The sequence below is a fragment of the Balaenoptera physalus genome (assembly GCF_965194825.1).
Source record: "Balaenoptera physalus genome assembly, chromosome: 4".
NCBI classification, from domain to species: Eukaryota; Metazoa; Chordata; class Mammalia; order Artiodactyla; family Balaenopteridae; genus Balaenoptera; species Balaenoptera physalus.
The window spans coordinates 50,233,106-50,260,991 of NC_138891.1; the positions used below are offsets into that span (position 1 = coordinate 50,233,106).

Genomic DNA, 27,886 nt, shown 5'->3' on the forward strand with positions numbered 1-27,886 from the left:
CACACTTTCAATAAACAATAGTTAAACTGGTATAAAAACATATGTAGATATATTAAGAATAGGAGAGATCTAAGTATGCTTAAGAAGCAAAAGAAAGGATCCAGCATGAGGGAGACAAAAGATGCTATAATAACTATGAAAGAAGGTCAGGAGCCAGTAAAAAAGATGCAATCAACGACACAAGGAAATAGTGCTAACTTTAAAGAAGAAAGCAGATAATTCCCTATCCTATTAGAAGTGAAGAAAGCTCAACACTGAGAAATTCTGAGATGAACAGAAGACATGGTAAGGAAACTCAGTCCGCACGGCCCCAGAATCTCCAGCATGGGAGCCATGAAGCGACATTATCTGTAGATGGCAGAGGGAGCACACATGGGATTCAAAGGCTGGTGAAAATGAAAACGACTTAGTTGATTCCCTGACATTTGCCTCTCAGAGATGAAATCAAAGATGGAAAAAAAGCAACATGGTGAGGTAAATAATTATGCATAATCCTTATTTTTGGAAACTGATAAATTCCTCCCACTAATGACAATGTTAAAGAAAAATATATACTTGCTTTTTTTAAAAAGCTTTTAATTTTGTTCCACTAAAGCACATTAAACAAACCACAGGCAAAATTTTTAAAGCTATCTACATAACAGAAGACCAGCACATGATGAAGATGTTAATCAAATGTCAACTGACCCAAAAAATCTATTTTATTATTATAATTTGTTTTAGTTGTTGGGCTCTTTTGATTTCTCTTTTTTCAAGCTACACTACTGTTCTTTTGTTAACTTATAAAATTCACATTTTAAAATGTTTTAAAAGTATTCTCGTTCAAGTAATGGACATCTTTTGTTTTGCTCTGCCTGCTAAGAAAATGAATAATGCAACTATTTTCAACAAAAGCTTTATCCCACCTGGTGCTATTAACTGGTGAATACTTGATGTCCGGGTGACAGCTGTGCTTCGTGATTCCAGACTTGGACTTTCTCCTTTCTTATTACTTTCTGGAGAAGGATCTCGTTGGCTGATTTTAGAACTGGTCACTGTTGTTTTGTTATGACAAATTGTCAATGACTGAGTTTGACTAGTACTTTTTGGCGGACCATTTTGTGAGCTAGATAATACACCCAACTTCTGGCTGCGTAATGTTAAATTCTGAACCTAAGAACCACATAACAAAAAATAAGGATGAAACAGATGGTATTAATTGATGTGGTAATCATTACCATTATAACAACAATGACAGCACATTTATATTATGCTCTTTATATTATGCATAAAGCTCCAAGCACTTGAAACAACTAATTAACCCTGAAGGCAAGGGGAGCTATTATTCTAAGTAATCATATCTTAAACATTAAGTGGCAATTTTTTAAAAAAGACATTAAGGAAAAGAAACATTAAGAACTAAATGAAAATAGAATATTTATATATATATTGCAAATGAACTATCAATATGAGGAAATTACTCTGCAACATACTGCATTTTAAAGTTACCAGGTCAGAGACAGTCAAAAGGAAGGAGAAAGAGGAAGAGCATTCCAGGCAAAGAGGAAAACTTGAGCAAAGCCGCAGTGGTGGGAGAGCCCAGGGTGTGGAGGGAAGAATGAGCAATTCCTTCTACTTCACTCTGAGTTCTCCATGACAGGACTGTGAAACATCTTAAGGCTACAAGTCCCTCATAAACTTGTGAGAAATTACTACACACAATTAGGACAGTGTGGATACAATATTGCTATCTTAATAAAGATCAGAAAGATAACAAAAAAAGAAAGTTAATAGGTTAATAGAGATTATAAGGGAACACTAATCTTCTAAGTAAGAAAACAAATTCATGAAATCACCTACCCCATTGTGATAATTCTGAAAAGCATTTCCTATTAACTAATTTTAAAGAGTTAGTGAGATTTTGTTGTGGTGGTTATGAAACACTCATTTGCCTTTGAGAACTAGATCTCATGAACTAAAGACATCGTGCATGGCCTTGAAATGGTTTACGTGATGACTCCTACCTACACCGGGGCTATTCTAAACACACTGCCAGTCCGGATGATGGCAAGGATTATCCCAATTACTCTCACCTGAGGTCTATAACATTTTCAAACAGCAAGGCAGAAAATGCCTCTCCAATAGCTTCCTAACCTTTTGCCTCAGAAATGAATGCACCTAATACATTTATGGTAGCACTGGCACTGGGAGGGAAACTGAAGTAAAAGAGATTCTAAAGTAACAAATATATTGCTGCTTTATGAATGCTCTTCAGTTTCATGTGTGTTCTGTCTCTACAACTGTATCATTAACTGATGCTCTACACCTTCTCTTTCCAAGTGCCAATGCAGTGTTCAGCCAATAGCAGATGCTAAATAAATGTTTACTTCAGGGCAGTTGAAGTTTTAATCAGTTCTAGTCTAAGCTACTGAAAGAATTTTCTAAGTGAGACCATATGGAGCATCTTCTCTGATTTTTGTCAAATATTTCACAGCATTGTAAATGGACTAATTACTGCTGTATTACTGAAATTTAATGCAAAAATAAAATATGCTGAAATCCAGATTTCTCAGCTTGCCACTCAAAGCCCTCCACAGTCTAGGCCCAAACTGCTTTGAGCCCCTTTTTCCACTATTCTATTTCACAATCCTCATTCTCTAGCCAAACTGTTCTGCTCACCCTTCTCCAAACATACCTTGCACTGCCTTCATTTAGAGCCCTTGCTCAAATTCCTCTTTCCTCAACGCTGTCTCCTGAAGCCCAACACAGTGCTCAAGACCAGTAAAATTCCTACCCATTCTCCCAAAGAAACCTCTCGAAGTCTCTGGTTAGAAATAATTTCTCCTCCCCTCTATGCTCTTCCCATAGAATTTGGATCACAGTGGCCTATACCAATGACAAACATCTCGCTTGTTTTAGAATTACTGATGTCTGTGTCTGTGAAATACTGAGACTCCGACTGGCAGGCTCTCATCTCTGACGTTCACTTTTGTACTCCCCGCAATTCCGGCTGCAGACATAACAGAAACTACACAAGTCTGAGGTATTCTCCTATATCTGATTCTGAAAAATGTATTGCATGGATTTTGTTGCTCTTGTTGTTGTTAAGTATCTTGTTCTATTTATGGTTTTCTTAAGCTAACATTAAAATCTGTTGATGTTTTACCAAAAGAAATCTCAACAAATGTCTAGCAGAGGAATATTAAAATCTCTCAGGAAGCAAGGGAAAAACAGCAAGAAGTTTAACATCTGCCATAAATAATGTATAAGGTGGACCACAGAACGATGGTAATCAAGGTCTGAACTATAACCTGAAAAACAAAAGCTTTCCTTCAAAGGAAAAGCATATTCAAAGTAAATGAAGATCTGACACAGTGAACCCTTAAGCTGTAGCAGTCCATTTCTATAGAATAATATACTTTTTTCTTCTAATTTTCCTTTTGTTTTCTGGAATTCTGAAAGAAAACGTATGTATGTGCATATTATATACTATATGTTATTTATATGAATAGATAAGTTTTAGAATATGGCTTTACTATCTATGGTCATCTTGGCTTAAATATTTACAATAAATTTCAAACATGTAAACTGTACTCCTAAAGCATATACAGAGCTAACTGAGCTGTTAATAGATCACATATTCAGATTTCCTTGACAGAACTTCACTTTTAAAAAGAACCCACCCTTTCTAAGATAAAGAATATTATGGCATCTAATGCCCAACTTTCATTTCATCTGAACTTTTCCTATGATCAGTTTGTGGAAACTTTCTGACTTTTGAAAAAGTCTAGAATTCCCACAAAGTATTTTTGCTAATTTCACACCTTACATTTTTATAGTGGATTACCCAAATACTCTCACTTCAGTTTTTTAATTTGGATCTAACAAATAATGTGTGAATTATCATAGGATCTCTTCTTTGTAGATAAGGAAATTAAGAGTTCATGTCACACTGCCGGCAGTAGAACTGTTTCTAGCTTTTAAATCTAAAAGGCTGTTTTCTCCTCAATTCTTACAGAATTGCCCAGAGAGCCTTGGTAAGATTTCTTACTTTTCTATAACATACTTTTAGTCTTATGATATCTTTCTGAAAGTCACATTTTTTTTTTTCATGATAAGGAGAAGAGATGGAGCATTTAAAATGGTAAGGGTAAGATATTCCAAATTTCTCATTTTTTTACAGTATGCTATAAATTTTAAAACTGAGGAAAAATTAACTGTTATACTGACTTTTGTCAGTTAAAGAGTATTAAAATAAAACTTCAAATTTGGTATTTCTCAATTACAAACAAATTAAATGTTTTAAAAACTGCAAATATATGTTTAAAAATTAACAAAGTGGAGCACAAATTTTTCAAAACTAACAGCCCTGAACTTGAGGAAAGTTACCACTGGAATATTCAAAATATTAGCATCACCTACCACTGTCAGCCTCATTCACTGCCACTTCTAAAGCACAGCAAAGAAAAACGTTAGTAGAGAAGTTCCTAAACGTCAATCCATCCCTCTAGTTCCTCAATCTATCCTTGAATTGAGTCAGATTATTAGAGAGCCACATACCTATACACATCAAACTGGACCCCAAAGAGCTAATTCTATAAATTACTTTGACTATGAGAACCCACAAAACAGACTGTGCTCTAGAGAGTTTGTTAGTTGTATTTTCCTAATAACTGGTTTATTTTACCTTGGAAACTGCAAATCCTTTAAATGGTTGAGTTTCTCTCTTCACCATTAGCTATGTGAAAGCTAAGAACCAAATTCATGACTCATCTTTAGACAGTGCATAACAAAAACAGTAATTAGTAGCATGTGATATCTTACGTGCCAGGCACTATGCTGAGTGCTTTATTTATGATTACTGTCTCATTTATTCCTTATAACAACTCTGAGCTATTACTTCCAGTTCACAGTGAAGAAACTGAGGCTTAGCATAAGTAATAACAACAGCTAACATTTAGTGAGTGCCAACTAGGTAACAGACACTGTTCTGTTTTTCATTTATTAACCTATTTAATCCTCATTACAACCCTACGAAGCATTACATTTATTTTATTTTATATTGTTGAAACTGAGGTTTAAGGATATACAATGAGAAGGTGGTAGAACATGTATTTGAATCCAGAGAACCTGGCTCCAGAGTCCAAACTTATGAACACCATGCTATACTATGACCTATCCAAAATCAATCAACTGGCAAGTGACAAAGCAACTGTTGCTGAAGTCAGAATATAAACCCAGGTCTTCCTATTCTCCCCTTTGCAGAAAAAGTACTAATGAGTACCTACAATATTCTAGACACTAAACATATATTACTCACTCTTCAACTTACCCTGCAAGTATGTATGACTATTAGAGATGTTTGGTAACTTATCTAAAGTCATACAACTAATAAATGACTGCAGTGGGAGTTGAACTTAAGCCCATGCAGGACTTCATACATGTAATTTCAATGGCAACCGCACTCCTAGCTCCATGCCACTTTACCATTCTGGAAGTTGACAGGTTTTATAAAACCAAACCAAACGAAACCAAACCAAACCAAAACAAAACAAACAGGAAGATAATTACTTCAACAAATTCATTCCACAAAGAGACACTTAAAAGTTTAGAGCTGAAAAAACCTTAAAGTTAACAAAGGTCTCATTTTGTAAGTATGGAAACTGAAGTCCAAAGAAGTTAAGGAACTATAGCGGGTCACAGAGCACATTATGAGAAACCGGAGTTTAATTGATCACCATCTTTATATGCTGATATATGAAAACTGGACTTTGTTATTAAATAAAAGAGGGATTCTATGAAAACTACCAAAGAATATTATTGCTATCTCATTTTTTACTTTTTACCAGATGATTGAGATTATTAAATTAAAAATTCGAAGCCAAGGATGACCTTGAGATATACCAATTTCTGCCATATGCAATCCAAAACATTATTTATGGAAAAATATCAAAATGGTATCATACAATGTAAAAAGTCTACTCAACTGTTTTAATTTAAAATTTACTCAATTTCATTCATTTTTATTAACTTTACTGAGGTGTGACTTACAAACAATAAAATGAATGAACCAGTTCAATAAGTTTTGACATTATGTATATACCATGTTACCACCACCCCAATCAAGATATAGAACATTTCCATCACTCATGCCCCTTCCCAGTCAATCTCCCCCACCTTCTGCCCCAGGTAGCACAAATCCATTTTTTTTCACTATAGATTAGTTCTGCCTGTTCAGAAATTTTATATAAATAGAGTCTCAGAGTATTGCACTCTGTGATGTCTGGCATCTTTTACTAATTATAATGTTTCTGAGATGTACAGTAGTTTGTTCCTTTTTATTTCTGAGTAATATTCCACAATATGTTTATCCATTCACCAGTTACAAGACAGTGGTTACTTCCAGTTTGGGGCTATTCTGAATAGAGCTGCTACGAACATTCATTTAAACATCTTCATGTGGATATATGTTTTCAAATCTCTCAGGGTAAACATCTAGAAGTGGAATTCCTGGGTCACATGTTAAGCATATGTTTAACTTTATCAGAAAACTGTTTTTCAAAGTGGTTGTACTCTTTTACAATTTCACCAACAACATATGATAGTATGGTTCCTCCACATTCTCGCCAACATGTGGCGTTTTCAGTCTCCTTCATTTCAGACATTCTAGTGAGTGTGTAGTGATATTCATTGTGGTTTTGATTTATATTTCTAGGAAGATTAATCATGTTGAGCATTTTTTCATGTGCTTATTGGCCTTCTGCATATCTTTTGTGAAGTGTTCAAATCTTCTGCCCATTTTTTATTCATGATCTTATTACTGAGTTGTAAACCCACTTTACATATTCTGAATACAAGTCCTTTGTCAGATATATGTATTGTGACCATTTCCCCTCAGTCTGTGGCTTTGCCTCTTTGTTTTTGTAGCAATGTCTTTCGAAGAACAGTTTTTAAATTTTGATAAAGTCCAATTTATCATTATTTTCTTTTAAAGTTAATGCTTTTTGTGTCCTATCTGAGAAAGCTTTGCCTACCCTGGAGTTGTAGAGATATCCCCTATGTTTTCTTCTAGAGGTTTTATAGTTCTGTCTTTTGCCTGTAGGTCTACATTACTTCTGGTTTATTTTTGTGAATGGTGTAAGGAGAAAGTTAAAGTTCATTTTTTCCATGGTACCAAACAAAGTATAAACAAAAAACTGAGTAACATTCTGCTCAATTTTTTAAGTTTAAAGTTTACCCAGCTCATTTTTAAACTTAAAAACCACCTTGACGCGGTTATTACCTAACTGCTTACAAAGGAATCTAAAGAAAAGAATACATCTCACATAATAAATCTGCTTTACAATAAAACTAAACATACAATGTCATAGCAAAACGCATTAACTTTCACTAACGTCAAATAACCTAAATATCCGTGTTTAATGGCATTATAATTTCTATAAAACCAAAAAATTTTCTTGAAGTTCTCACTGGATTAAATGTTGATCTGAAATGTGTGACAACGAGCACTGAAACCATCAGTAACTTAAACACAAATGCACGTTTACCTTTAACCTGAAGACCCAGACCTTAAGTACCACATTATGAAGCTAGACAAGCTCACCTGAGTAGCTGCAGACTGACAGGAAGATGACGATGACGACGAGACAACAGGAATGTCAGACTGTACAGCAGCCACAGTGGTAGCGGGTGTGAAAATCAGCTGTACAGACAGAAAAACCAAAAAAATACCCTAAGACAAAAGAACATGCCCCACACACAATGTATAGCAGGCAAGAGAGACTGAAATTTGTGACAGAAAGACAATGCAGTTTAGGATTGTCTCCTAAGCAAAAGGTTTTACATGACAAGGAGAACTTCTTGATAATAGAGAACTCAAAAGGAAAAAAAAAAACCAGAAACATTTTTGAAACAGCTCATGATTCTGATGAGTAGAAAATAAATCAGTGCTCAAAAAAGAAAATGTATTTTGGCAATATGAAATCCTCATACCAAATTTTTCCCCGAATAAGCTATTAAACTTTTCCTAGCTCAAAACTATTGTGGCAGGATTCCTAAAATGGAAGTTAGAATATGCAACCATAGTCACTGCTCTTGAATGCAAACTAAATTTCAGTGAGAAACATGAAAAGAAACACCAAAAAGTCTTTTCAGTCCTCTTTACCCCAAAGGATAACTATGCCACATGCTACGTTACAATATTTCACTCAGCTACACAGGATCTGTGTAGTACAAACCTAGGTTGCTGTTGATTTTAAAACTATTTGTAAAGAAATATTCATTCTAAGTGTAAATGCCACAACATGTTAAAAGTCAACAACAAAGCAGCCTGCAAAAAAACTTCACATCAAAAAAAAAAAAAAGAAAAGAAAAAGAAAGGAAAGACATACTTGATTTATTTAATTATCACCATCTCTTTTCAAATGTTTTTTTTCAATACTGAAACAGAATGCCATTAATTAAAAAAGGCAATACAATCCACTCAGAGATTATCCAATCCAATTTAGTAAATTATGACTGTTGTTTCAAAGAACCTGTGAATACTCTATCTCAAAATTGCATCAAGTTATACAGTTCCTCAAAAGTCATTTCTGTTTAAATTAAAATTACCAATTAAAGGATCATTTAAACTTCAGTTCTTTACATACTAAATTTAAGTGAATTAAATAACAGGTATAACTTTCACAAGAAGGTAATTTACAGTACAAACAGCTAAAAGCACTATACCTAAAAAGATGTTCTATCTAGCGCGAACCATATGAAACTGCCAGTTTTAGAGGTCAAAAACGGTCCAGTAGCAACCATTTCAAATGGTTCTCCCTAATTCTGAAGCATATTATTGATTAAATAAGATCTCATGGGGAAAAAACCCAGAAATATGGTAATGTCTATTGAACAGTCTGTAAATAAAAAGAGGGTCATATCATTGTTTCCTGTTAGAAATATGATGGAAACTTTCTTTGCAATTTTAGTGGAGAACTGGGGATCCAGATATATATTCAGTTCACTGGATAAAAAAGAATATAAATAAATACATATCAGGGACAAAGTTCTTCTCTAGCTACCTGTAAAGACATCAAATAAAGTAAATGTCAACCAATTTTTACATTCCTTAAAGAAGGCTCAACAAGTAAATTAGGAAATCAGTAGATACTCAAACACACAATAGCCAAATTAACATTCCTGTATTAACAAAAGATCAAAGTGAGCATAGGAACACAAATCACCTTGCAGATTTTAAGATGGGAATAACCAAAGCTAAGACTCATCTGGTAAATTAACACGAACTCCAATCCAGATTTCAGAAGATCCCACAATATAAATTCTAATTTATAGTTAACCAAGTTTTTTATGTTTCTAACAATTTCATCAAATCTAAGATGTCAAAGATATACGGTGATTTCATGTATCACTATAAGCACCAACTACAACCGTAAGATGCCATCAATATAAAATGCATCTCAGTTTCAGAGATGTTAAAATATGAAAAAGGGTTTGAAATCAAAGAAATTTGATATTAAAAATTAATCACTCCTATGTTACAGAATGTTAGCTCCCTAATGCTGCTAATTACTATTTGATACACCAAGAAGGCCTACCAATTAAAGGTAGAATTTTTCATGACATAAATGTATAAGAGCTAGGCACATACACAAAAATTTTGTTAAACATTTCTTAAATATTAAAAATGCCTCCTATTGCATCAAATCAAGAAACATTTTGATCTCTCTCAAGTCTTTAAACACTGAAAAAATCTGGTAGCTCATATCTTACCATTTGAGCTCGGAGATACATTTGAGCTTGGCTTGCCGTTAGGGTAGGGGAGGTACTCCCTAGTAACATAGTCTGTTGGGTAATACTGCCACTGGTAGAACTGGAAGCCTGGGAACGGCTTATTAACTGTGCAGGTGTAGGAGAAGTAGAGAGGTTGATCTAAGGAAGAAAACATATCAGGTCATAGGCTTCCATTTCTTGCTTCCATGTCACTGAATTTCACCAAGCTGCAGTTAGGCAATCAATGGTATATATTGTGGCTGAGGAACCTAAGAGAGGGCTTCAGCTTTGACAGACCCATCACTTCTGTAGGCGATTATTTGCACATATGCAAACAATAGCATGTACTGGTTAGTAATTAGGACAATTTTTAAGGACATCCTCGTTGTGTTTCATAAGATTCCAACATCTTAAAATATCATTTCTACTACCTCCCAAAAATTAGGGCTATTGTTCCATTATTTTAATATTCTATGTAGTGACTTAAAACATTTGAATCAACAGTCTACATTATTTTGTCATTTTTCTGTCACATTTGGAGGCATTTCTGAAATGAACAAAAGTTAAAACACAGATAATCCATTCACATGTATAAAAACATACACGTAACATATAACTAGTATAACATTCTCCTTCAAAAGCTCTCAGAAAAGAAGAAAATAGAATTGTTACTTGCTGAACAGATGGAAAACTCCTGAATATTGGTTACAAGATTAAATTATAAACACTAAAGCTGCTGTTAAAGAATAAACTAGTGCATGGTCTATCTCTAGGATATATAAGAGACTGGTAACTGGTTGTACCTGTGAAGGCAAACTGGGTGGGAACAGGACAAAGGGACACATGTAGACTACCACATGCATGTATTATCCATTATAAAAATAAATAATATTTTTAACGAGAGTAACATAATCCAACCTCAAATCCTTTTTATGGACAATGCAGAGAATAAAATTAAGAAATAGGTTATTAAACTTCTGATTCAAGGAACAAGACAGACTGAACTAATACATCCATGTGCCCAAATGCACTCACTGAAATGCAAGATCAGCATGAAAAATTATAAAAATATATAACTGAACTCAAAAAAGGGGAAGGGAGAGGGAATTCCCAGGCACCGGAAAGGAAGAAACTCAAAGATGTAAGCTCCAGCTGACACCAAGGCAATCTAGGGAGATATTGGCCCACAGAGATAGAAGACCTGATTTTGAGCCTATTTCAGGGGGGACCTAGAAGTAAAACCTGTTTTGAGCCAAGATCCTCAAAAGGGCTCCTCAATATGTGAAAAGGAGCTGGAAAAGCTCCACCCATGCGTCCTGAGAAGCAGCAAGAAAGCTTGCTATCTGCCCTGCCCCAGGTGGAAGGAGAGAGGCTCTTATGAGAATCAAAACTCCAGGCTTGCGCCATACAAGGGTACAGAATCCATATTCACACTACCTGCACAGTTCCATAATCTATCCCAAAACATTAGCATTTGTACCAGTCCAGGACATTTGTTAAACTGAACAAGTGACTGGAGGAGGCTGAGTGAAGGCCTCCTGAGTCTATAATTATTTAAAAATAAAAAGTTAAAAAAACTGCATAGTGGGTACACAAGTTGGTTAACTAATTCTCTATATTTATCTGTATCTTTTAAGTATTTCTTAATTTTAATAAAATACTTAAATCTGTAATTCAGTGCATAAATACAATTAATAAAATATAAAAAATTATTCTGCAATCTGGCTTTTATTCTAGCACACCACCAAAATCCCATTAGCAAAAATCACTAATACCCTCTGACACATTCAGTGGATTCTTTTTAGACCATTCCCTCTCGATCTTCTTTACCAGCTCTTCTTTCTAGCCCACCCCCAAACTGTTCATCCTTTGTCCTCAACACTTTTCCTTTTCAATTCCTAGATTATCACACCTACTCCCACAGTTTCAAACAATTCAATCCTGAATAGTCTCAATCCTTGATGACAAACCCTTACTCTCCAGGTCCAAATACTTACAGAACACATCTTTCTGGATGTCTCTTACCAACTCAAACTCAACATGTTCAAACACCAAACTCATTTATCATTTCTTCTTTTTATTTTATTTTATTTTATGTATTTATTTTTGGCTGTGTTGGGTCTTCATGGCTGCATGCAGGCTTTCTCTAGTTGCAGCGAGCGGGGGCTACTCTTCGTTGCGGTGCACCGGCTTTTCATTGCGGTGGCTTCTCTTGTTGTGGAGCATGGGCTAGGCACGTGGGCTTCATTAGTTGTGGTGCGTGGGCTCAGTAGTTGTGGCTTGCAGGCTCTAGAGTGCAGGCTCAGCAGTTGTGGCGCACGGGCTTAGTTGCTCCACGGCATGTGGGATCTTCCCAGACCAGGGCTCGAACCCGTGTCCCCTGCATTGGCAGGCGGATTCTTAACCACTGCGCCACCAGGAAAGCCCTATCATTCCTTCTTAAACCAGCTTCTCCTCAAATGGCCACTGGCATCTTCTAAAAATCCCCCAAGACAGACTAATCTGGAAGTCATCCTAACGCCTCCCTCTCATATAACTCATACACAAAATCAGTCACATGTCTTACTGTTTCTACTCCTTTATCTTCCTCAATTTCATTTTGATTTTGACTCACGCAGTTTGAGATGCTGAGCCGTAGTTTGAGATGCTGAGCCGTAGTTTGAGATGCTGAGCCCATAGCACTTCCAGCTACATTGCTTTAACAGCTGCAAACTGATCTCTCTGCTGGGAATATTGTCTCCTCTGACTTGCCGGATAATCTTTCCCTGATTTTAATTAATAAATATTAATTAGCCATTTAAAAATCTTCTAGATAACATTCAAACTCCCCTAACTACCTCTGCAGTATCATCTCCTTCCACTCCTCCATACTACCCTTCACATTGGCCATAGGAAGCTATGTGCAGTGTCATCATGTCTCAGGCCTCTATGGCTCCGGTAACAACTCTGAACTGAACTGAGCATCACCTACCCCCATACCCCACCTCTTCCCCCTCTATGTAGTGTACAACTCTCTCTCAAAAATCACCTGCTAAGCTTTTTCAGGCATCCCAACCCCACAGTAGAACTGACTACTCCTCTTTTGCCTGTTATCTTCCATAATTTCCATATACTTCTAGCATATACCTCTGTCTCACTCGTCTAAACAATAATTTCTTTAAGGGTGGGGACCATGTGTTATTTATCTTCATATAACCAATATCTATGAGAGTGCCTTCACTCAATACATTTATTAACTTAATGAATGCCATGTTATTTTAAGGCATACTTCATACTTTAAATGTAATATATAAGCCTATTACAAAGAGTGAGCGTGTGTGTGTGTATAACAGTGAGAACAGAAAACAATTCTGGTATAGCCCCTAACAAAGCAGAGTAAAAATGCAGATAGTGTGGTGATACTCGTTCAACTCTACTTTTTATGTGCTATATAATAAATTATTAATAAGCACCCCCCAAACATATTCTTTTTCCGCACCAGTCCACAAACGGATATTTTGGATAAAGCCTTGCTCCAAAGATTAAATCACTTAGCAGGGTAAAATTGGACCAGGTTTTCTGACTCATATTTTGGCATGCAGGGTGCTTTCCTATACCATGAGAGCTTGTTGATTTGGGTTACTCTACAGTAATAATGCCTTGGCAGTTTTTCCAGTCAGTGATTCTTAAAAATAAAGGGGGGGGAAGAAAAAAGAAAAGAAAAGAAAAGAAAAGAAAAGAAAAGAAAAGAAAAGATACTCTAGTAAAGGATAGGCCACACACTCTTTAAACAAAAACATACAAGTCTTTTTAAAAACTGACTGGCTGATAGCCAAGTGCCTGAGAGTGCTGTGTAAGGAATAAGGAAGTAGAACAAAAATTACAAACAGAATGCTTTTTTTTTCTTAAAAAGGAAGTAAGAAAACTAAATAGTAGCCTCCTAGCCACCTGCATTTCACTTTGTCTAAGTGGTGAGATCAAAGAACAAGTATCACGTTTATTTTTACGTTTCCAATGGCAAGTACCGTTTCAGACAGTGTCTACTAACGAATGCCAAACCCATGAGGGCAAGGCAATCAGTAGCCAACTCCGCAAGAAGTCCCTTCCTTTCCACAACTGAGATGTCTCTCCTCTATTTTCCGCTTTGCTCTGCTGACCTGAACCAGATGCCCTCAACTGTTTGCATTATCTTCTCTGTCAATCCCATCTCAACATGCGTAATTCCCTTTCATTTTAAAGCCTTGGCCAATCCTGTCGTCTCACACCTCAAGCCCCACACTCCATAAAGGAACTTACTCCTTTAGCCCTATTACCGGAAGCTCTCTCCCTACTGACACTAAGAGTCACCAAAGAAAACCACATCTGTCAAGAAAAGCCATTTAACTCTCAACCACTCCTTAGTGCCCTCACTAGGAGGTTACACAGGGTCTCTGGCCCAGAGTACTCCCTAAAACCAAAGCCCATTTGAGACCCACTGCTGCCATTTGACTCATCAGAATCAATCAGGTATATCTACAGAGAGACATGGTACACAGACATTAAAAGGCTGATTGTATCTGTATTCAATGGCATGAAAATATCTTTATGACCCACTGCTGAGTGAAAAAACTGTAGAATAACATGTAGAATATAATCCACTTATACAATTACATACAAATATCTGCGTGTATGTATATATACATTCCACACATGTGAAAAACATGTTGAGAGAAAGATGTCTGCACTATATACACACACAATAATGCATACTCATAAATTTGTATCTGATTAGATTTGATATAGAAATATATACATACACACACACACCTGGAAGAACAGTCACCAAAATGCTAAAGGTGAATAATGCCTACTAGGGGTAAAATTTGGGAATGATTTATATTTTCTTTTTCAAAGTTTTTGTCTTTTCTACGTAGGTATTAACTTTAGAATCAGAGAGGAAATGATATTTTCCTTTTTTTATATTTACTTCAGTATATTGTTTTGTTTTTATGACATTAAAGCAGCATATAAATTTTCTTGCCTCATTATTCAGTGGGAATTTATGTAATTCAAATATCTAGAAGTGTAAAATATTATATAGAAATTTCAAATAATAATATCTAACCATGAAGGATGTCCTTTTTAAGAGACCACATATTTTTAACAATGAAATGAAATAAAATGCCTACTTATTTATTACAGAAAATCATTATTTCTACTTTCTGCAATACAAGCTGTAAAAACAACAGCAAAACAATCAAACAAAAAACAACTTCACAACCTCCCAATTGTGTTCAGATATTGACACCCTAAAAAGAAAAGTTGCAATGCAGAAACAGTTAAAATATTGGAAATAACTGTCCAGCAACAAAGATAGTTATATAAGACAAACTGCAGCCACACTGTGCACAGTAGCTCAAGTGAGTGAGATAGAAAGCTCTGAAGACACACTGTTAAGTGTAAAAACAAAATGCAGAATACCTACGTGTGTTTATAGTGTGTTAAAAAAAAATTGTGTATTAAACACATAGGCACACATTTCTTTATACTATGTATGTCCTTAATGCACAGGTAAAGATCTGAAGGGATATCCAGCAAACTGAGAAGACAGAAGGACTGAAGGGGAAAGGAGGCTGTACTATGGGAATATTTTATAAGAATGCAGTAAAACTGCTCATGACCAGACAAATACGCAGGCTACAGTTTTATTTTAAACTGCTATTAAGCTTTGAAATAGGTTTCTAACAATCCTTGAAAACAATGAGTTTTAAAACTTAAAATACATCCTAATATTAATAATAGAGGATAAGTACCTTGGTTTTAAGCAAGTAATTTTCCCTCAGATAAATTCATAATGAATTCATTTGATATGTAGTTGATCTGATTTAGACATTTTTAGAGAAAACTGATCATTTATAAGGTTCTTGATCTAAAAACAATCTCATTGACCTAATAAGTATACTCTTAGGAAATTTTTTTTTAAAGAGAATTACTAGATATAAAGATACATAACATTCAATGCAGGTTTACTTATAATAGCAAAAAAAGGGAAAAATTAAAAGTGCCAGCAAGAGGAAAACAGGTTTTTTTTAAAAGGTAGAATATTATGTAGCCATTAAAAATCATGTTTATAAAACAATAAATACTGAAGATAATGGTCTGAGCACACCCATTTGCTTCTCCCTCCTACTAAAACTCACTGAAATAGCAGTTAATACAATAACAAAAAAGACTGGGAGAAACAAACATACAAATTTAGACTGTGGGACATTCCATAAGATAAGTGACCTGAGCTCTTTAAAAAAAAAAGGGTGGGGGGAGATCTTTTTATATTAAAGGAAAATAGGACATCCACATGCAATGTGTGATCCTTAATTAAATCCTGGGAAAAGGTATTTTGGAGACTACTGAGGGAATCCAAATATGGGGCATATATTAGATATTGTGTTCATATTAAATTTCTTAGGTGTGACATGGTACTGTGGTGATATAAGACAATCTCCCTCTTGGATAACACATGCTAAGTACTTGGGACTGAAGTGTCATGATGCCTTCAACTTATAAAAATAAAAGGTCAGAAAAACAGTGTAAATAGAGAGGAACTTAACAATTGTTATAGATAGCTACATGAAGGGTACACAAGGGTCAATGCTTACTCTTTCCATTTTTCTGTGGGTTTAAATGTTTTTTCCAAAAAAACTTGGGGGATTAAAAGAACAACATTAAACAAAAAGAAAACACACATACAGCAAAGAGAGAGAGATAAGGGTACCATCTGCATTTCTGTAAGACCTAAAGATGAGATCATACTGAAGGAGAAAACAGAGAGAAGGAAGCTCTCTGTAGTCCAGAATACAGGAAGAGACCAGAGTGGATTTAGTTAGACTCAGAATTTAGAGGTATGAAAGCAGAAGTAAGAAGTGGGGCTAAAAATTGAAGGATTATCTACAGGTCTGTCTAGAAAACAGACTCACCAGTCATAACCCCACCCCTCTCCCACACAGAACCGGTATGGAGACTTAGAAAGAAAGGACACTTCTCTTTAAAAGTCTAAAAACTGCCACGGAAAAGCTTGGCTTCTGGAGTGGGTACTGGTACCTTGAAGTAAAACCCTCCTTATTCCGAAACTGCTGGCTCACCAGCCTAACGGCCAGCTTCTAACCTGCACACCTTCAACTCTAAACCTGCCAAAGATATATCCTTACCACTGTCATCACCACTACTATTCCCACATGCAAATACAGAAATCTTAATCGGCCTTTCCACCAAGGAAAGAGGTCTGCTAGGGAACAGCCTATCTTCAAAGCAATGGAAGAAACCCATGTTGATTAATTTATATAATCATTTACTCTTAAATATAAGCAGAAAACCAAGCATTTTAAGGGAAAACTCCTTTCTCTTATAAGAGGAAAACCAGCAGCATGAAAAAAAAGACCAAGATAGTTTCTAAGGAACATAAATTATTTAGGAAACAGAAAAAAAAGAGTTTTAAAATCTGATAAGTATCACAACAGAGATCTAAAATATTTCAGCCATAACAGAAAAATAGGATTCCAAGGGAAAAGAATAAGAAAATTCTCTTAGAAATTGGAAATACAAAGGCTGAACTAAAATTTTCTTTTAAATGTAAAAAGAAAGGGTTAAAAAAAAAGGGCAAGGAAATATGTCACAACAGAATAAAAAGATAACGACAGAAAATGAGTAAAAAGCTAAAAGAAGTAAAGGATCGATCCAGAAAGACCAATATCCAACTAAGGAGCTCCAGAAAAAGAGAATAGAGAAGAATAGAAGGAAATAAATTTTTGTTAAAACTTTTTTAGTTTCATACACATGAACACTAAGTTTCACACTAAGAGAGTCCAAAAAGTGTCCTGAGCTCAATGACATCTAGAGAGCCTCATGAAACTCCAGAAAAGCTAAAGAAAACAGGCAAACCTAAAAGACTGAAGAGAAAAAGTACCAATTAGTGATAATAAGACAAAATCAGCCTTTTCTTTGGTAATACTAAAATTTTGAAAACAATGGTTTCAAGTTTCCTAAGAAAAATCATTTTCAATATAGAATTTACATACAAATAATCATTAAAAAGATATGGGGAGGGAATTTTTAGGCCTACAAAGATTCCAAATTTATTTTCCACGTACCCTTTACAAGCAAGTTATTAGAAGATAACTCCAGTAAAACAAAACTCCTATCACAGTGTCCTTTGACTATTTGCATGTCTGTAGACTATATCCACTGTACTCTAAGACCTTTGTTCACTTTGGATTCTTGACACCTAACACCAAGCCTGGCACCAAGCAGGCATTCAATACGGAAATACTGGCACAGATTATCCTCAGGAGTGTGGGAGACTAGCACAGAATCCCATTCAGGAATCCCTGAAACTAAGCTCTGCTATTTCAGGATCACGAGCTCAGGATGAGTCCTCTTCTCTGCAAATGCCACGTATTTTTTAAAGCTCAGTTTAAGTCCCGTACAAAAAGCCTTCTTCAACTACTCCAATCCCCAAAGATCTCTTTTCTGTTAACTCCCATGGAATTTATCACTTGATTATACACTGTTATGTTGGTCACTGTTTGATATGTCTAGGCACAGTTCTTCAAATGTCTATTACTGTCTCTGAGGGAAGGGACTTTGACTCATGTGTACCCCCAGGGCAACTAGCGCAGTGTGGGACAATAGGTAAACCTGATTAACTGGCTGCCTGCTCGTAACTAACAACAAATGAATCTCATCACTGAGGTCAGGACTTAGACTCTCTTCTATAATGCAATTTCAGGCAATCAGAATATATCCTAAAATGATTCTTTGCACTGAAGATAAACCACTTTCGGTACCAAGATAACCAAGAATTAAAATTAATACGATGTATTACATATTCTAGTTGATGATTATAATTAAACTTCATCTTTCAACAAATATTTATTACACACCTACTATGTGATAGGCTAAGTCCCTGACAGAATCTAAGATTAACATCTAAACCACTGGTTCTCAAATTTTTTTTTAATAGAACCCTTTCTTCACACACCGTGTTATTCAGAACTCCCAGATTCAAACAGATCACAGAACTGTTCTGTCTAAAGTTTAAGGTAAGGGGGCTTCCCTGGTGGCACAGTGGTTAAGAATCCGCCTGCCAATGCAGGGGACACGGGTTCCATCCCTGGTCCAGGAAGATCCCACATGCCGCGGAGCAGCTAAGCCCGTGCGCCACAACCACTGAAGCCCGCACGCCCTAGAGCCCGTGCTCCACAACAAGAGAAGCCACCGCAATGAGAAGCCCAAGCACTGCAACGAAGAGTAGCCCCCGCTCGCTGCAACTAGAGAAAGCCCAAGCGCAGCAACGAAGACCCAATGCAGCCAATAATAAAAAATTTTTTAAATAAATAAATAAAGTTTAAGGTAAGGCTCAGAGCCCTATCTATCTTATCGTCTGCTCAGGCTGCCATAACAAGGTGCCACAGACTGGGTAGCTCAAACAACAGAAATTTATTTCCCACAGTTCTAGAGGCTAGGAAGTCCAGGACCAAGGTGCCAGCCAATTCAGTTTCTGGTGCAAGCTCTCTACTGGCTTGCAGATGGCCACCTTCTCACCTCTCAGCAGACAGAGGGAGATCTCTGGTGTCTCTCCTCTGATAAAGCCACCAGGTCTACTGGATCAGAGCTCCACACTTAGGACCTCTGTTAACCTTAACCATCTCCTTAAAGGCCCTGTTTCTAATACAGTCACGTGCGGGTTTAAGGCTTCAACATATGAATTTGGGAGGGATGCAATTTAGTGCATAGCACCATCTATTGAACCTTCTCCTTGATCTAGACCCAGGGACATATGGATGAAAAGACTAAAAACCATCTAATTAGACAACTTAATTTTACATAAAAGAAAACTGGGGTGTAAGGAGGTTAAATGACTTGCCCTAAGTCACACCACCAGTCAGTCACAGAACTAAGACAAGAAGCCAGGTAGGTCCCTTATGTTCTCCTTTCTACCAAACTTCCTCTCCTAATATTCTACAATTGGTAGTAAAGTCACCATGTACTTTTGTGACTTGAATTGTCAATGAGATGCACAAGACATCACTAATCGCCAGACCTGCCACATGAACTCCAAACTCATATATCCAACGTCTACTCTACATCTATAGGTGGGTGTCTAACATACATCATGTTGAAAACCAAACTCCTGATTTTCTTCTCCAATACCTGCTTTAGCAGATTCTTCCAGGTGTTCAGGCCAAAATACTACAGTTATCGGTGACTCTACCTTCCCTCATATCTTTTATTCAATCCCTCAGCACATACTGTTAGGTCTATTTTCAAAACATTCTCATTTCTTTTTTTTTTTTGGCCACACCGTGAGGCATGTGGGAATCTTAGTTTCCCAGCCAGCGATCGAACCCATGCCCCCTGCATTGGGAGCGCAGAGTCTTAACCACTGGACCGCCAGGGAAGTCCCCAAACATCCAAATTTCTATAATAAAATATTGGAGGAAAAAAAATTCAGAATCTGGCTAACCACTTTTTACCACATCTACTGTCACCATCAGGGTCCAAGCCCCCAATATCTCTCTCTTGGATTACAGGAACCACTTAACTGGTCTCCCTGCTTCTATCACTGCCCCCTAGAACTTACTCTCAACATTATAGCTAAGTTAAAGCCTGTGTGAGATCACGTCACATCCCTACTAAAACAGCTTTCCAGTAGCTTCCCCAACTCATGCAGAGTAAAACCCAAGGGTTTAATAATCTCCTCGTGATTAGATTACAATTACCTCTCTAAAGTCATCTCTAAACATACTCCCACTCTCTCATTCCACTCCAGCCACACTACCCTCCTTTCTGTTCCTTAGGTATGTTTGCCTCCCTCACCCTCCTTCAAATGCCATTTTTATTTGCAATGCTTTCCCTTACCACCCTAATTAAAAGAGCAAATTCCCTCATCCCATTCCCCTTCCTTGCTTCATTTTTCTCTATAGAACTTACCACCATCTGACATATTATATACTAGTTTACCTACTATCTATCTATCCCTAGCTCCATAAAGACAAGAGATTTTATCTGCTGTGTTGCTGTATTCCCAGCACCTAGAACGGTGTTTAAATGCTCAATAAATATTTGTTGAATAAATGAGTGAATGTATGAATGAATAAAGTCATAAAACTAACTGGGCTTCAAAAGCTCATCTTGGGACTTTCCTGGTGGTCCAGCGTTTAGGACTCTGCACTCCCAAGCAGCGGGAACGGGTTCAATCCCTGGTGGGGGAACTAAGTTCCCACATGCCATGGCCCAAAAAAAAAAAAAAAAAAGAAGGAAAGCTCATTTTGTCTGGCACCAGAGCCAGAAAGCAAGCTATCAAAAATAAGGTTTTTCCTTCTTGACAGAACAGTACAGTGAATTAAAGTCAAAACATCTGGGATTAATGTAGATTCTAGGGCCAAAAAACAACAAAGAAAAGGAAAGGGAATAAGATACAGACAGCCCTTGAGTCATTTATAGACTTATGACTGCAATTTCTAGCCACATAATCCTTTCCAGCTGAAAATGCCCAAAGACTTAGAAGAGAAAGATATAGAATGATCACTTACATTAAAACAAACAAATAAAATTAACCATAGGCCTATCTATTTACATTTACGTATAGAAATGTACAGTAATAAGATAGGAAAGCTTCACATAAAACTCTGTCAGGGCAAAAGGGACTACAGAAATGGGATGTCACTTTTCCTCTATATTGTCTGTACTGTCAGTATCTTAGACAACAAGAGTATATTCACGTTTTATTTAGACAAAATGAAGCTCTTCAACCTACTTCCTCAAAGATAACCACTGATTAAGTTTGTTGTGTATTACAGATTTTCTTCCTACATAACCAGACAGATATATAGACATCAATTTTAAAAAATAAGTTAAATGATAGGAATTCTGTTTCCAGGAAAGTGGAATAGACATGCTTTTCCCGACTCCTCCCCCTAAGTATAACTAAAAATCCCGAATGTTACATATAAAATAAACGTAAGAGGATCCTAAAAGGTGGAGAAAAGCAGACTCCAGGGCCCAGTGAATGATGTGGTTGCAAGCTCCCTGGGTTTCCTTTTTAAATCTCATATAACCCAAACATAAAGGTGAACAAGTCAGTAACCCAGAAACAGCAATGGGTACAGACCAAAAGAAAAAGCTCCAATGGGCTGCTCTTTCTAGCCAAGGATCAGAAAAGGGACAGCCTAGCAACACAGAAAACTTTTAGGCAATAATTGCTCTACTCCAGCCAAACGCCACAGAAAATACTATGGCCCCATCCACATCAGCAAAGGCCTAGGCTTCTACCCTTGCCAGGCTGTAATGAGGCACCCCGATCCCACAAATCCTTCCAACAGGTTAGTGTCAGAGAAGGCCAGGTAGAGAGCCAAGACTTTCATACCAGCCAAGCAGTAAAAGACCACGAACAACAGCCCACCCCATCCCTGCAGTATCAGTGGGGACCACGTGGGGAGCAGTAACGCAGCATTCCTATCCCTCCGAGCCAGAGATACCTCAGTAGAGGCCTAGTGAGCCCGAATTCATGCTCACTCAGCAATCACAAGGAGCATCCCTCAGGTATCAACGGAAACCAAATGGGGAACCTGGACTTCTACCCCCAAATGGCAGTAAGGAGGTGGCAAACGCTCTCTTTCAGAAGCCAGCCAAAACAGAAAATTTAAATGAGATTCACAGTCTCATAACATAATACTCAATATGTCCAGGTTTCAGTCAAAAATCACTCATTGTACCAAGAACCAGAAAGACCTCAAGCTGAATGAAAAAGACAATCCATAAATAGATGCCAACACCAAGATGAAAGAAGTATTTTAATTATCTGACAAAGATTTTAAAGCAGTAGTCATAAAAATGCTTTAAACAAGCAATTATGAGCCCACTTGAAACAAATGAAAAGACAAACTCTCAGCAAAAGAAACAAGATACAAAGAAAAACCAAATGGCAATTTTAGAACTGAAAAACAGAATAACCTATTAAATAAGTTAAACGAGATGATATATTCTTGCTTTTTTCACCTAATAACTAATGAAAACCTCAGTCTCTTTATATACACACACATAACATTTTTAAGCAGCTATAGTATTCCACTGTATGAATTAACTATCTTTTAACTAATCCTCAATTAGTGAACATTTGTATTGTTTATAATTTTCCACCATTACAAACCATGCATATTTGCATAATTATCTATGTCATAATTATCTCTCATATTTAGTCAATGACATCACTAAAAATTAAAGTGCTATGTGAAAAGGCACGCATAGTTTAAATTTTCATACACACTGTCAAATAACCCTCCAGAAAAGTTGTACCAATTATTATACATTCCCACCAATAGTGTATGAGTGTACCATACTTGCCAACAACTGTTACTGTCTCAATGTTTTTCCCTGTTTTCTAATTTGACAAGTGAAAATAGAACATTATTGCTGTTTTTACATACATTTCTTTATTACTAATATGGTTAATTTATTTTCATGTGTTTAAAAGCCAAAAGTAGTCTTTCTTTTGAAAATTACCAATGCAGGTCTTTTGTGTATTCTCATTGTTTATCTTACTAATATAACAGAGCCCTTGGTATTTCACAAATATAAGCTGGGTGACATATATGGTGCAAATATATTTTCAACCATTTTGCTGGTTTTTAACTTGGTTGATTTTTTTTTGCATAAGAGTTTTTAACTGCTTTAGATTTCATTTTAGCAAATCAAATTTAACTAAATCTTAGTCCCACTAAATTGAAGTACAAAGACATCAACCTAAAGACTCAGTCCCAACTAGTTTTAGAGACAATCAATCATACACACACACACACACACACACACACAACAAAAACAAAAAAAACCCACCACTCTCACTACTGGTAAGAGTCTCGAATTAGCCTTTCTGTTCTCATGACAGTAAAGAAGAGGATGCTGGCACCACTACTTATCTATACATTCAATTAACAATGGTCTCCTCTACATACACAGTTTCCCCAGGTGTATGATTGGACTTTTTACTTCGTTTTTTAAAATACAATATTCCATTTCCCCACTGGCATTCCACTCCTACTCTGAACCCCAACCTATATGGCTGGTGACTTGACAACCTACCTTGTAGCCCTCTTATCTAATGGAGGCTGGACCCTTCCCTCATGTCATTCACTGTTATCGGAAACCTATTTCAAAATAACCAAAACTCTGAAAACCAGCAGACTGCCACCTGACGGCTCATTATTATCACTACCTAGAGATTTCTGCTACCATGCTCTGCCCCTCTTTTGGAGACTGACCTAAATTTACTAAGCTACCTTGAGTATCATAATTTGGACTGCAAGCCCACTCACTTGATCTACTGCTCAGCTGGGATAGAAAACAAAACAAATGCTATGTATTATTCCCTTGTTTTTTCTAGACATCTATTCTCCCTACTTCTTTTCCCCCACCAGCCAGTCACAGGCTCTGGCATTCTTCATCATACAAGGCTACCTGGTTTATGACAAGTAGCACTAGCAATTTCATAAAAAATAAGCACAATCACTGGAACTGTGATTGTAAAAGTCACATACATAAAATCATAATGAAACAAAAATGGTTTAAAAGGATACCTTTTAATAATGTGAAGGGAAAAAAATTCAGACCACATATCTCTACACATATATACCCTAATGCCATTCCAGTACTTCATAGAATAAAGAATTTATCTATAATTTTTTTAGCCAGTTTACCAGTCCTTTCCATAACTACCAACGTATTAGTTAACGATATTATCTGACATCAATATCCGAAACTATAGCATTAATGCTTAGGGCTAAATTACATTACTTAAATTTTTCATTTTCTTCAGTCTAACATTTTCAAGTCGTTAAGTAATTTCTTTCTTAACTAATTTTATTCACATTCCAGGATACTTCCATGCTAAAATGTAATTTTTTAATTAAAAATATCAGCTCAATAGCCCAAAAATAACTGTACGCTCATCATACATGTACTTAGTAAAGATCACAACCTTAGCTAAAGAAATACAGCACAAGTTCATCTTCAATTCCTCAGCAATCCATAAACTATACTCCATTGGAGTCAATTTTACACAGCTTCAAAGTATTACCATCCTGGATCAGGAAAAAACAGCTAAAGAGGACGTTATTAGGTTAACTCAATGGTTCTCAACAAGGGGCAATTTGGCCCCTCAGGAAACATCTGGCAGTGACTGCAGACATTTTTGGCTGTCACACTGGGGAAAGGAGGAGGGCATAGCCTACTGGTATCTAAGCTAGGCATGCTGCTTAATGTCCTATAACGCACAGGATAGCCCCCTACAAGAATTATCTGGTCCATAACGTCTACAGTGATGAGGCTGAGAAATATGGGACAACTGATGAAATCTGTATATGAACGTCACTGTATCAATGCTAAATTTCCTGAATTCGATCCACTTCATGTGGCTTCATAAAAGAATGACTTTGTTCCTAGGAAGTACATATCAAAGTTATTTAGGAGTAAAGGAACATGTCTCAACTTACCCACAAATGGTTCAGAAAAAGGTAACTGTATGTATGTAGATAGAAAGAATGCATGATAAAGCAATGAGCCAAAATGCTAACAACTGGTGAATCTGAGTAAAGGGTAGACAGAAATTTATTTTATTTTTCTTGCAATTTGAAATTATATCAAAATAAAAAGTTAAACAAGTATTACCACACCTGTAAATTTCTTTTAACTGGGATACTCTGCACAATTTCCCAGTATATATGTGCAATATAACAAATCACCTTTCTTTTACTCCTTCCTCAAAATAAATAACACTATCTTGAATGGATACTTGTAAATTTGACCCACATAACTCAAGTAAGCATATACTGAAAAGTAAAATTTCTAAAACGTGAATTGCACAGAAAGAGCTAGAAACATTTAGATGTCTACCAAGGACATGACATCCTTTAGTATATCACAGTAAAAGTATGACTTAATTCCCTGAATTATATATTTCATGCTTTCAATGCACACTGAAAACTGCAATCATTCAGAATCACAGAAGATGTGAACACAGTCAGTGGGAAAACATACATAAGAAATAATACAAAAACTTTTTTAAGACTCAGATTTTCAGAAGTTTGACATTAGTTCCAAATTCTTGAAATGTACCATTCTTATTTCTAGACACTTGTTATTTCAATAATATTCAACAGATAAACAGTAACAGTTTTGTAAATATTAACAGTTCACTTCTGGAAAGCAATAATTTAAAATTTTAAAACCAGGAAAAAATTTCGGGCACTTACAGATGTCTGGGACATACTTGACTGCTGTGTGACACTTCCTGTGGGGGATGTAGGTGGTCTTCCACTGGACAAACTTGCCTAAAATAATAAAATCTTTACAATATGTCTATAAAAGCCTGAAGTTAAAAACTTTCTGGTACCAGGATACCATAAAACCACAATAAAAGTCAAAACATCTATTTTACAGTAATTTTACAGTCAACATGGATTAAGCTTTAGCCAAACAGATTAAAAAAAAAAAAGAAAACACTGAACAGTGAAAACAGAAGACCCAAAGGCTAATCTTATTTTAATAGCCGCAGTCATTGTCAGTTTTACTCTACAGGTCTCAGTCTTCTTTGAAGTGAAATCACTACTCCAATGTTATGAAAAAGAAATTGGAGCTATATCAAGTACCAGTGGGTTTCGGTTTCCTTACTCGTATCATGTACACGACGTTATTTAAAATTACACTACCGAGAAGAAGTAACAGTTGGAGATGTGTTTATAACAGAAATAAACCTTTTTTCAGGTTCAGTCAACTGAGATTCTCCTCCGGTGAGGACATTTAAGATTAAATCTCACATATAGTTTTATTTAAATAAACAGTGCAATAATAATGAAGATCTTTTTAAAAACATAAGCATTTAATCATAAAATCATCCTGTTAGCAGCAGGAATCATATGAGTGGATTTTAGAAAAGTGCACATACATATTTTTATACAGAACATTCCTGGAGGGATACATATTAAACTGTTAGTGGCCACCTCTGAAGAGTGGAAAATAGCAGGGGATGTGCAAAAGGAATACCTCTATACTTTACCTCTTATGGTCAATTTTATACTGTTTGTTTTTTTTTTAATGAGTGTAAATTACTTATGTAATTTAAAAAACCTTTTTTGTTAAAATGTAGGTAAGATTCATGTAACCCTAACTATTCACTGCTGTACCTCAAATTTTACACACAAAGCCATGACATTAGTATAGCATTTCTGCAATGTAGATAAAAAGCAGAGGGACAAAAGTTAGCAATAGAGTAACACATAAAACACATTCATTTGTTTTTAAACTAACCTCAATTTGGCAGCCTATTATATTTCCTTAAGAAAAAATAATCACAGGACACCTGAAAACTCTAAAATAATACCCAACATATTTATTTTCAGGAATTATCTGCAGGTCATGTCAACTTTGGCCTCATAAGTTCTTAATTCATTTCCGTCTCACCTGAACAGCAGCAAGGCTCTGAAGCTGGGAGCTGCTTAAGTGCTGCTGCTGGAGAGCTGCTGTGTGCAGCATTAAGTGCTGTTGCTGGGCGGCATACATTTGCTGTAGATACTGAGCAGCTGAGCTGGGAGGGCGGTGCAATGCCTGTTGAATTACCTGTGATAAGTCAATTGAACCAATGTCAAACCATAAACTTAACCATAAAATAAAGTATTAAAAAAGCAGCAGTTTAAAATTTCACTACTTTAAGAGAATGGACTTGAGGACACGGGGAGGGGGAAGGGTAAGCTGGACGAAGTAAGCTGGGACGAAGTGAGAGAGTGGCATGGACATATATACACTACCAAATGTAAAACAGATAGCTAGTGGGAAGCAGCCGCATAGCACAGGGAGATCAGCTCGGTGCTTTGTGACCACCCAGAGCGGTGGGATAGGGAGGGTGGGAGGGAGACGTAAGAGGGAGGGGATATGGGGATATATGTATACGTACAGCTGATTCACTTTGTTACACAGCAGCAACTAACACAACATTGTGAAGCAATTATACTCCAATAAAGATGTTAAAAAATAAACTAAAATAAAATTTCACTACTTTAATATTCAATGTCATCAAACTTATTAACATAGTTCTCTCCTAGTTACATGTCACTAGGCTTCACTAATCTGT

The 27,886-nt window shown here is 36.2% G+C and overlaps 2 protein-coding genes across 12 annotated transcripts in view; one reads left to right on the forward strand and one right to left on the reverse strand.

Moving 5' to 3' along the window:
* Positions 1-7,573, forward strand: part of GPR160 (G protein-coupled receptor 160) — a 105,223-nt gene extending 97,650 nt beyond the window's left edge. For 3 of the 5 annotated variants that reach the window (XM_082459035.1, XM_082459032.1, XM_082459031.1), the window contains one exon: positions 2,848-7,573. The gene's annotated coding sequence lies outside the window, so the exon portion shown is untranslated. The remainder of the gene's footprint in view (positions 1-2,847) is intronic. The other 2 variants (XM_082459038.1, XM_082459037.1) reach the window with 2 other exon arrangements.
* Positions 1-27,886, reverse strand: part of PHC3 (polyhomeotic homolog 3) — an 85,178-nt gene that overhangs the window by 51,198 nt on the left and 6,094 nt on the right. For 6 of the 7 annotated variants that reach the window (XR_014262745.1, XM_082458933.1, XM_082458936.1 and 3 more), the window contains exons 3-7: positions 27,220-27,375; positions 26,013-26,090; positions 9,754-9,912; positions 7,583-7,681; positions 906-1,152 (exon numbers count right to left, since the gene is read on the reverse strand). Coding sequence is in view for 6 of the 7 variants with exons in the window: in XM_082458933.1 (XP_082315059.1) it covers positions 906-1,152; positions 7,583-7,681; positions 9,754-9,912; positions 26,013-26,090; positions 27,220-27,375 (739 nt within the window). In the remaining variant the exon portion in view is untranslated. The remainder of the gene's footprint in view (positions 1-905; positions 1,153-7,582; positions 7,682-9,753; positions 9,913-26,012; positions 26,091-27,219; positions 27,376-27,886) is intronic. The other variant, XM_082458937.1, reaches the window with a different exon arrangement.